This window comes from Acartia tonsa, chromosome 4 (genome assembly GCF_053477335.1).
Source record: "Acartia tonsa isolate MP-2025a chromosome 4, ASM5347733v1, whole genome shotgun sequence".
In the NCBI taxonomy this organism is placed as follows: Eukaryota; Metazoa; Arthropoda; class Copepoda; order Calanoida; family Acartiidae; genus Acartia; species Acartia tonsa.
This window is the reverse complement of record NC_137263.1, coordinates 33806928-33818156: the sequence shown is the minus strand read 5'-3', so window position 1 is coordinate 33818156 and position 11229 is coordinate 33806928. Positions and strand designations below refer to the sequence as shown.

The window sequence follows — 11229 nt, the reverse complement described above, 5'->3', positions numbered from 1 at the left end:
TCTACTCTGAAAAATTAGGCGGTAAAAATTACAATTAAAATAACTTTTAATCGACCTGGTTGTTAATATTAATATCATTAATTCTCAACAGTGTAAATTGGTTCCTCGTAAACCTAAGTTTACGATAATTTTCTCTTTTCTTAAACTTTTGGAATATTTTTGTTCTTGTTAGGGCCCGTTCAATGACTGTTGCCTCGACCCTGACCAGCCCATGAGGTAGAAGTGGACGTCCAAACAGTGTAAAATCTTGTCCACCAACGCATAAAACTTTGTCCAGCACGATTTTGGACCCAAGAGGAGCTCCAATATCAGTTAAGACTTTTACTAGATCACCTAAATCAAAACAATAAAAAACATTTTTAATTACTTATTAGTATTACCATGATATGACTTGGAAGGTAGCAATTTTAAAATTATCTAGAATAGTTAACTGCTTTCTATTTTACAATGATTTATCCGCAAGACCAAAAAAAGATTTGATACAAATAAGAAACATAAAATGTGTCCTATTAATCATAGATAATGAATTACAGGTAGGTATAGATAAAGAAAAGGTCACCTGAGGTAACTTTGTGCTGGGAACCCCGCAGGAATACAACAGAAAATAATCTACCAGTATCCTCGCTTACTATTTGTTTATTAATTTTGTCCTGAAAAACAAACAAAATTAATTTATACATGTAATATTATATTTAAAAATTACAGCGGCCAATTCTTAAAGCAAATTCTTTCAAAAGGCGCTTCGTAACATTTATTTACCTTAATTTCTTGGCCATTATCCGACTCTGGCACAACAGACTGGTGCGAGGGCATTGCCTTGGCATTTGTAGTTCTATCTGGTCCAAATGTTCTTAGCTGACGTACACTCAAGGAGGATAAGGCCGCCGTAGTCTGGCATTTGGAAAATAAACATCTCCCCAACAATGATAAATTCATCTGAAATAACATTATATTTAGAAACAAATATTTCAATAAATAAAGGGGAGTATGCACGAATTAGAGCAAGTGATTATAGGCATCTACCAGAAGTAAATTAGAGTATTTTTTTGGTTATTATACTAGGTTTGCGTTTAACATAGTTATGTCATTTAAAAAACTAATTTCCACTATGGTTTTATATGAAAAAAAGATCTTTGAAATATTGAGTTTTGATAAAATATCATCAAAAGTTTATACTATCATTATACTACTAAAAATGTCATACTTCACTGCTTGAAGGCGGTGCTTAACATCACTTGCTCTCATTCGTACATAGTCACTTTTCTTAAAGTAAGATTTATTTAAAAGTAAACTTACTAAAAAAGATACACTTATCTCTTTGTTAATTCTTGAAAACAAAGAAATCTTAGAAGTTTACTTAAAACTTACAAGGCTAGGTAAATAATGATGTGTTTAGCTAGGAAATATATGTTTAATCACCACTCACATTTACATATGAAGTATATGTTTACAGCTATAGATTTAAATACATAGTTATTTAGTTACATACCTAATATCTTTACGAAGTTATATTTTATTCGATCAGATTAATTCTATAGGTAGCATATAAAGTAGCATGGTTTATGACAAGATAATCGGGTTGCAGCCGTTAGCTAAATAGATTAACAAAACAGTACTATAATTCCTAAAACTTGGTATATGTTGAATCATTTAGAACTTTTAATAACAAACAAAAATACGCTTTTTTTAAAGCTTTTTAAAACATGGGTCAAAATCATTATTTACCCATCAAGTAACAATAACCAAATATGACTAAACCACATTCTTAAAGCACATTAAATTCTATTTTTGTATATAATGTATATCCTGTAGAATGAGTCATAATTTTAGATAAAAAAGTCATTGATGGAGTAGAAAATTACAAATTAGATACCTAGGTATGTATTTTATTTGTATTTAAGATTTCTAGATATAAAAATATAAATTCTAAAAATAAAATACAAATTTCTACTAATAATCTTTAATAAAAAAATCGATATAACAAATTATATTCAAAACTTTTTTTTATAACTGAATATTTTTCGAAAATTAGTTCCCCTAATTAAATATTTATAGTTTTAATTATTTAAATTTATTTTTTAACGTAAAATTTACTTTTGTATTCTTATAAAAACAAAAAGTGAAAATATCGCACAAAAAAAACATACATTACATGTATAAATTACTATTAAGAAACTTTTTGCTTTGCAGAAAATTGGGCGAGGAATTAAAATTTTGGGGAAGAAAATAGAAAATGTGATAAAAGGGAAAATTATCTTCAGCCCTGAAAAGGGGGGGGAAATACAAAGAGGTGGGGAGGGTTAGCCATCATAACAAATAAATGTCGTCGTCGATGATATATCAATCAATCAATAACATTATATGAAAATTAATTTGTCAAACGGAATTTTTATGTACAAGATAATGGAATATACATTGCTGTACATCCCCAATGATAAGAACATATTAAGATATTGATGATTTTATTAATCCTTTTTATTTGAGCATCCTTTTTGGCAGCCTAGCAATAAACCCATTTCCACCTTTTTTCACTATCTTGGCGACTAAAAGATAATTGGATCTATTGAGAAACTTTACGAAACATTCTTAAAATTTGTTAATCGAGAAATTATTACTTAATTGGATGTTAAACCAGATTTTCATAAGTGATAATCGCAGCTGGCGAAAATACCGATACTACCATCCCCTCATCTACTGGATTTATGTTCTAACCAAAAAATAAGGTCCAAGTTAGCAACCAAAATCAACAAATTTTCCCGTCAATACATCCACGTAAATCCATTATTTTGTTATTAAATTAAAAGATTACCGATTATTTCCCTAGTAAAAATACAATCGAGTACATATTGCTTACCATTTAGGATAATTCAATTTAATAAATCTGTAAGAAAAAAAACACCTTCACAAATGCACATATTTATGTAATTTTATAAAATAAACATAATCGTTAAGGCCAAAAAATATATTTATAAACATAGTAAAATCAGAAAAGTAATAATTTATCACATTATTTAGACTTTGTCAGGGTTCTTTGTTTTTCAGCGAATTCCACAATCTTTTCGTCAATCTTGAGACCTTTCCTTTTCTTGATGACATTCATGTACTTTCTGGCGGGGTTCTCAGAGTCCGCCTTCTCGCCAAAATGTGTAATTTCCTCCTCCGTGGTGGGTATCCAGAAAGGGTCGATGTCGAGTACCTCCCAGTGGGTGAACACAAGCTGGGGCATGGCTAGACCACTTGTCTGCTTCCTAAATACAAAATATTATTCAATTATTTGAAGAGATATAGTTCATTTCGTGACAACGCCTCTTAAGAAGTTTTTTTGTCGTATTTATACAGTAGCTTTCCCCTGTTTCTAGCCTCTGCGGGCCAATCACCTAACCAAAAATCACCTATCAAAAGCTACTGCGAAAAATAAAATGCGACGAAGCGCCCCACACCCAAATTTTCTAAAAGTTTCAATTCAATCCCATGAGTTTGTTTCCTCAGAGAGGGAGGGGACATTGGACTGTAAATTATACAAGAACCCAAAGTTTATTAATCACGTTCTCTCATTAGTTGGCTTAAATGATTTCTTGGTCCCAAAGAAGCAATGTCCAAACCTTTAAACCAATAATCTTCGCGTAGAGAATTTTGTTTAATTTTATCTCTATTTGGGATGTACATCATTTTATCTTCCAATTTCTTATCCCTTAAGATACCTGCTTTTACATTTCGTTAACGTACGTTAGATAGATATTGTTATAGAAATATAACATGGCTTAAAAAGACAAATATTTGATCATAATGTTTTAGAATTCTTTATAACCAATCCTCACCTAATTTCATTGCTAAAATCAAAACTCTCAACAACGGGCAAATGTGCAGTTACTGTAAATGTTGACGATCCTTCCACCAGATCTTCTTTTACAATTTGACCATGGCGGCGTGAGATGACGCCGTACAAGCGGCCGAGAACCTCCGCCTTAACCAGGATATCACAGGTGTACATAGCAGTCATGAGACGTTGTGGCTGTTTCTGGAAGGATTTTCGACAGGCATCCTAATAAATTAGAGTCATATGAATTCAGAATAAGCTGAATGTATATGATATTCCAAACAAAAAAGTATTTCATAAGGATCCAAACAATATTACTCACCTTAACAGCAGACACAATCTGTCCAGAAAGAGGGCCCCAACCACTGTCCCCTTCATCTAAAAGAGTCCACTCCTCCAGGACGAAAGCCACACCCATCATGGGCTCCTCACAGATTGGTCCATTCAGGGTAGCCAACTGGAAACCATTCACTAAAGGTTAAAAATAAACTTGTTAAAAATTATATTGGTTAATGTTATTCTGTTATTTGGTATCTTTTGATTCCAAACACTAAAGCCCTATTTATCACAATACCAATATAAGTATAAAAGAAAGTTGAACCAATAACATGTTTTGAGAGTGTTAATATATTCTCAAGAATCTATTTTTGGCACTGTGTTATGGTCTTCTTAGCAAAGTGATAAGACACTAAAAACACTTAATACTCTTGTTTTTGACTATAGTGTTCTCATGTAAAAGGAAGATATACAACTGCAGTGCTGAAAGATATGCTTTCTTAAAGGGGAATAAGGATTTAATACGTAAGAAATTTTGACCAAAAATTTGAAATTTATCTTACCAAGACTGCTCACATATTCAATTCTTTTGTCTGATATACCCCTCGTCATCTGTCCTTCCCAAATAGAATTTATATTCAGCTCCGGAACTTGGTTGATAAATACATTAGGACCACATCGTTTGGGACCAAAGCTTATGATATTATCAATCATTTCCAGATTCAGTGCATCAGACGCGTTTTCTGTAAGTACTGTTATCATTTTTTCTCGGATTTCCTCCAGATCAGTTTTGGCTTTTACGGATAAGTCTGATTTTTCTCCTACAGCTTTCAAAATCAGATGACTGTCCTATGATTATATAATATTACCATAATTACATTATAGCTATCAAGATAAATAAAAGTTACCATACTAATAAAAAGCCAGATTTTTTAACGAAAGGAAATTATTGACTGCTCATGTGTAGTAGAATAAAAAAAATTTAAATCAAGAATTTACTAAAAATTTGTTTATATATACCTGAAGTAAATCAGTAAGGCCTTTAGGCAGGGGAAGAGCACGCACTTTAAAGGAACACTGCTTATTAGGAGTCTCGACACTTTCATCATTCATATCTTCCTCATTTTCATCCTTGGGCTTACTGTCAGCTTCAATTGCCTCGTTCACCATGTCAGTTTCAGGCACTGGAACAATGGTCTCACGGAACGGTACAATTGGCTCTGATACAGTAATCTCACACTTAGCATATGATTCTTGCAGATCTAGAATACAGCGCTGCAGGTGAACCTCGCCGGCTGTTACGAGCAAATGTTCACCAACCTCGCTTACCAAAACTTCAACATGGGCATCTGCCTGATTTAGCAATTGTAGGCCACGCGCCAGAGCACGCATGTCAGATGATCTCATAGGCTCTACGGCAACTCTAAGAATAGGATAGGTTGAGTGGACTAACTCTACAAACGGCGGCACCCACGGGGATGAACTCAGAGTGGCAGATTTCAGAACCTGTTCAGAGAGTCCCGAAATACCAATAACATTTCCAGCAAATCCAGCCTCCAATGTTTCAAGATCCCTGCCAAGAAGCATGTATACGTTGGAGACTATAGCTTTAGCTGCATGACAATCTTCAGGAAACTCACCAGTTTCAAGCGCCTCCCCACTCAGGTTAGGATTATATTTAGGACCCAGGACAAATAATTCATCGCCAGGTTTGATGACACCGCTAAAAACTCTAGCAAAGGCAATAAATTCTATTTCATTCTTAGATTCTTCTTCTTTAGCTGTGTCTTCAATCTGTTGTTCTGTTAGTTGGACAGCTCCTTCGATTCCAGATGAAGGACCTTGCAAGAGGCGTTCCTAAAAAGTAATTAAAAAAAATCTTATGAATCAGAACTAAAACAAGGATCGGAGTTGCAATGAAAAGTTTTTAAATTTTTCATTATGCTTTATATTGAGTTTTGTCACACTATTTTGTATCAATTTGAAGAAAGAAATCAAATATTTTTCACATTGGGAAATACTAATATTTTTATTTATAGCAGGAATTACATTGATATTTTAACATTCAATATAGTCCCATAGACGTACTAACATACTATAATCTAATCATAAAGAATATGTTCTAGGTATGTTCTAACCTGATGTCTTTCCCTTGCAGCATCTCTTCGGGCGCGAAGCTCTTCGTCGGTAAACACTTTAGCACGGTTGATCGGCAACTGACTTTTACTCACAGGAATCATTTTGGAAACGAACACAATTTTCGGAGCTGTTTCCTCAGCTGAACATGCTACAAAGCTGCTCAAGAGTGCCTGGGTCTTTTCATGCAGTGATTCAAACTTAGCAGTCTGAGGACACATCAACATTTTGGACCTTTCCTCGCCAATATCCCGCGGTGATGGTAAAATTGTGCAAACCATGGAAAGAATTGGATCAGCTATTGGCAGCCAGGCGGACATCACCGCGGTCAGCAGGGCTTTGAAGTCAGTGGTGCGCAGGTCACGTGGCGCAATTTTGAGTCCCAGCGAGTTTGTCATCTTTTCCAACTTGTCCTTGTCTTTGTCCACTAGCGTAGTCTGATACATGGACCAAATATTATCCAGCACTAGTTGGACAAACAGAGGCTTCTTATTCTTGGCATTGGCACCTTTCATTATCTTTTTCTCCTTCGCGAGGATGTAAAAATCTCCCCACAATGTCTTCCGCAATACTTGCTCACTCATGTTCAGCTTTTTGCTGTACATATTGATAAAGGTATCTATAGAGAAGGCCCAACCGTCATACGCAGAAGCAAACACAACATTACCTAAAACAAATTACAATTAATGACAAAAAACTTGGTTTTTATGAAATATAAAATACAAAAGTGAATGTATGAAACTCTGATAACAACTATAGTGATATGACATTTTATAGATTAAAGATTATTAATAGAGTAAAGCATATTCATATTACAGAAAAACTTTGCTTTCAGACAGGGTTATAAAGTTTCATTAAAAACTAATATTCGAATCTTACCTAAAGCAGGTTCAAAATAAAGATGGCTGTCATCAGCATCTTCAAGTCCACTACTCCAATCATAAACATCTCCATCTTTAAATTCTAAACACAACATTCAGATAACATCATAACGTTTATACCTAGATTTTAGGGTAGAACTGATTTTTTCTCGGCTTTTCAGCCCTTTTTAACAGAAAGCAAGAATATTAACTAAAAATTGCTCAACATCACTTGCTGTCGTTCGTACATACATAGTCTTTTAACATGCTGCTGCCATCTCAAATACGTGTTATCTATAGTAAAATAATTGGGGAATGCCTTGGCCCAAAACAGACAAGATTTAGGCTTAAAGAAAAGGTTTGCGCATTACTAGGGTTCATTTCTGTAAAAGTTTGGAACTACTATGAATCAAATATAAAACAGGAACTCAATTTATGCAGAGAGGAAAAGTACATACCAGTGCCCTGTATGCCTAATTTAATAAACACTTAGTTTAAAAAAAGTTAAATTAAGTCTTTTTTGTTAAGAAAAACTGTTTTAGTTCTACCTTTAGGTTGTGTGTCATCCGTATGTTTATTTTCTTGGCTGCTGAAAATACGCGTGGTAAATAATTCTCCCATCACTGCATTCACCTAAAATCAGAGATTTTAAGGAATACAATAGACAATAAGTTCGTACTTTTTGTTGAGACCTAAAACAAATATTTTAAACTCTCTACTTATTGTAAATAAAAAAATACCTGTTCTAGAACTTGTTTGATATGAAAATAGGCATCCTTAGGTTCAAGTTTCATTTCAACAATCAACCTAAAATTTGTAATGTATTCAAATGCGGTTTAGATTTGTTTCTCATTGTCTCATTCTTATCTAACTGATGTCAAGGTTGGGCAAATATTGCCCAATATTGGGGGTATAGGGGTGTTTCTGTTTACCCCCATAAAACTTTGAAACTTTTTCCTACAATGGAGAGCTCAATAGTTGCAGTTCAGTGGTTAGCATGATATCAACAAACAAAAAACCTTAGGTACTATTAATCTAAGAAGATTTCATGTGATAAGAAAAACATAAATGGGTAAGAAATGGAGGAATGATAAAAGTAACGTTGTGTACATATTCTCTAGCCTCACCTATCCATCTTGTTGATGACAAGCAATGGTTTAATCCCCTGCTCCCAGGCCTGCTGTAACACCACCTTGGTCTGGGGTTGAACCCCCTCAACCACATCAACAACAACAATGGCTCCGTCGCACAGGCGCACAGCAGTGCACACCTCGGAGGAGAAATCAACATGTCCAGGAGAGTCCATTAAGTTGATTATATATTCTTTTTCCTTAAAAAAAATAAAGTAAGTACAATATAAACCATATCTGTTTTTAAAATGAATACTATTTGATTGTGATGTTGAAATCGAAGCTATACAAGAAATAAAAAATTCTAGGGTTAAACCTTTATCTGCGTTTTAACTGTGATAACTAAATTATAGGCATATAATTTAGTTATAGAAGAATAACTATGCTATGGAACTATGTAGAAGAGATTGATCTAAATAGATTTTACCTGACAAGGATAGTAAAGTGCAATAGCACTTGACTTCATGGTAATACCTCTTTCCTGTTCGTCCTTTCGGCTGTCCATGTATCGTAGCTTGCCTGCCATTCTAGTCGAATAAATAATATAAAAAAATTCAGTATAGGTACTTCCTTAACTAATTTTCATTTGATTTCCTTGCTAACGTTAAACAAAGTTTTTTTTTGTGTGTGTAAGGTACCAAAATTAACTTACATCTTTTATCTTATCTCCCATTTTTAAAACCATGGAAAATTAAGGAGACTTATGAAAGATATAAGGATTGAATCTATAAACCAGTTTTTTGAAAATGTGTAAAAAATATTATAGGTAGGTAGTTATTACGAATAATATGCATAATAATATGTAAAGTCTTTAGAAGTTCTTACCTGGCACTAATAATTCCATTAGCAGCCACCAGGCTGTCTGCCAGCGTTGTCTTTCCATGGTCCACGTGAGCCAGGATACAAATATTTCTGATAGTGTCCACCTGCTTCTGCAGCTGGTCTAACTTCTTATTCAACAGCTGTTGAGTCATCTTGCTGTTGTTGTGATTTTTGTTTTAGAGTTTCAGCTGTGTTCATAAAATAAAAGGATTTTTTGCTCACATCTAATCAAAATATATAAAAATTAAATCTTATTAGCTATTTTCAAAAAAATATTACCTACTTTAATTTTTAAAACTTAAATATGTAAAAAAAAATGTGTTTAATTAATTTTTACCTATTACCTACTTAGTTTGTATCTATTAATTTTGCGAGCTGTGTTGTTCTGATTCGTAGGTTCCTAAAATTAAAAAAAACGTAGGTAGGTACAAAATATAAATAAATAAGATACATAAATAGCGATATGTATGTAGGTAGCATAGACGTCCAAGCTTTTTTTTTTTTGGAGGGGGGGGGGGGGGAAATTTTAAGGGGGGGGGGGGGGTAATTCGTATTTGGCTGAAATTTTTTTTTACCCCCCCCAAAAAATTTTTTACCCCGGGGGTAAAATTTGCTTGGGGGGGGGGGGGGTAATTACCCCCCCTGAAATCTGTTGACAGGGGTAAATTTAGTATAACCCCCCCAAAATTTACCCCCGGGGTAAAATTTTTTGGGGGGGTAATTTAAATTTTATTAAATATTTAGAATTAAAAATGCCCGCAAAGCGCACAAAAAATTTTTTTATTAGAGATTTTTTATTTTGGGGGGGGGGTATTTACCCCCCCAAAATTGTTTGGGGGGGCAAATACCCCCTCCTAAATGGTTAGGGGTGCCTACGGCACCCCCAGGGTAAGGGTAAATTTTAAATGGGGGGGGGGGGGGTAAAATGAAAAAAAATTTGGGGGGGGGGAAATCGCCCCATTACCCCCCCCCCCCCCTTGGACGTCTATGGTAGGTAGTTTGATGGAAAGCACCATCTTTGCTCTTAATATTTTTTATGTAAACTATACAAATAGAATTTAGATTACAATTGCAGTCCAAATGAATAAAACATTTACACAGACTTACCTAGAACCATTTGTTGCAAGATGTCTTGTCCCTCCTCAGGCGCCTTTTTTCTTCTAGTCACGTGATTCTGTTTGCCAGCCACTGATTGGTCGCCACTAGCCTCCAATGGCCCTCCACCAAATGCGAGCTCGCGAAGATAGTCGTCAGATAGGGGTTGGCGATTCTTTAACTCTAATTCTTCAATCTTATTTTTAAGGAAAAGTTGATTATCTAAGTTCAATTACACGTGAAAAGTTACATAATAGAATAACATCCCAAATGTAAAAAATACTTAACACTTCAAGCCTATTTCATCATTTGTTGATTCTTACTTCTTAATAGGGTGTACTTTAAACACTAAACAGGTTAAGCAACTTAGTTTTATTATCATTAGGGTTGTTGAAAAAAAAGGTTTAAATAGTGGTATATCTAAGAAGCCAGTTTTCTTAGCTATAAGGGAAAACTGTTTAATTTCAAAGGATGGGTTGATGGATATTTTACTCCAGAATTTTGTAACATCCCTTTCAAATAAAAAACTTATCGCATCTTATTACAGACAACTTTTCGCGGATATAAAGATGAAAAATTTAAAGATCAAAACCAGTTTTATTAGTCCCAAGGAGCCGTTTAACTGGTCTAGCAAAATTGGTATTAATTCTATGATTATAAACATGATTTTTTAGTATGACTGAGAACCAGTAAATAAGTAAATCTGTGATACAAAATAGCTGATTAAAATGTTCCCAACCTGTACGGCGTTGATTTGAGTTTTAACCAAATCAATAATCTTCTTCAATTTTTGTTCGTCTCTTTCTAATTGAATCTTTTCTAGCCTAAAATAAATTTAAAATAGATAATTTTAGTAATGTTAGTTTGCGAGTCACTGGAGGTCTCTAACACGTTAATAATAAGACGGGTTAGGTATTTCGATTTCCCCAGTAAATAATGATCATAAATGAAATGAGGTATATTTCACAACTGCATGCTAAAGCCCAATTCAATTATTTTCACAAAAATATGAACAGTTGTGGAAAGTTATTTAATTGAAAAAATATATTTTCCAGTACGGCTTCGCAACCAATTAATATCCGCTTGATTAGAA

The 11229-nt window shown here is 33.9% G+C and overlaps 4 protein-coding genes across 7 annotated transcripts in view; 2 read left to right on the top strand and 2 right to left on the bottom strand.

Annotated features, from left to right (window-relative positions):
• The window catches only part of LOC145316890 (uncharacterized), a 256014-nt gene that overhangs the window by 156063 nt on the left and 88722 nt on the right, over positions 1-11229 (top strand). The gene's annotated exons all lie outside the window — the stretch shown is intronic.
• The window catches only part of LOC145316891 (uncharacterized), a 212543-nt gene that overhangs the window by 156061 nt on the left and 45253 nt on the right, over positions 1-11229 (top strand). The gene's annotated exons all lie outside the window — the stretch shown is intronic.
• Positions 6-1265, bottom strand: mRpL21 (mitochondrial ribosomal protein L21). The gene is made up of 4 exons (XM_080157715.1): positions 1205-1265; positions 760-936; positions 560-650; positions 6-333 (listed from the first exon to the last, which is right to left on the bottom strand). The coding sequence occupies exons 2-4, from the start codon at positions 934-936 to the stop codon at positions 47-49; spliced, it is 555 nt and encodes a 184-aa protein (XP_080013841.1). The 5' UTR covers positions 1205-1265; the 3' UTR covers positions 6-46.
• Positions 2948-10233, bottom strand: LOC145316893 (elongation factor-like GTPase 1). 4 transcript variants are annotated; one of them, XM_080157703.1, is made up of 14 exons: positions 10149-10233; positions 9386-9441; positions 9045-9229; positions 8647-8746; positions 8217-8419; positions 7830-7896; positions 7638-7722; positions 7109-7192; positions 6232-6896; positions 5114-5950; positions 4657-4942; positions 4140-4288; positions 3819-4042; positions 2948-3248 (listed from the first exon to the last, which is right to left on the bottom strand). In XM_080157703.1, the coding sequence occupies exons 3-14, from the start codon at positions 9191-9193 to the stop codon at positions 3008-3010; spliced, it is 3090 nt and encodes a 1029-aa protein (XP_080013829.1). In that variant the 5' UTR covers positions 9194-9229; positions 9386-9441; positions 10149-10233; the 3' UTR covers positions 2948-3007. The 4 variants fall into 4 exon arrangements, with proteins under 4 accessions (XP_080013829.1, XP_080013830.1, XP_080013831.1 ...); XM_080157704.1 differs by having other exon boundaries at positions 9379-9441; positions 10149-10226; XM_080157705.1 differs by having other exon boundaries at positions 9390-9441; positions 10149-10220.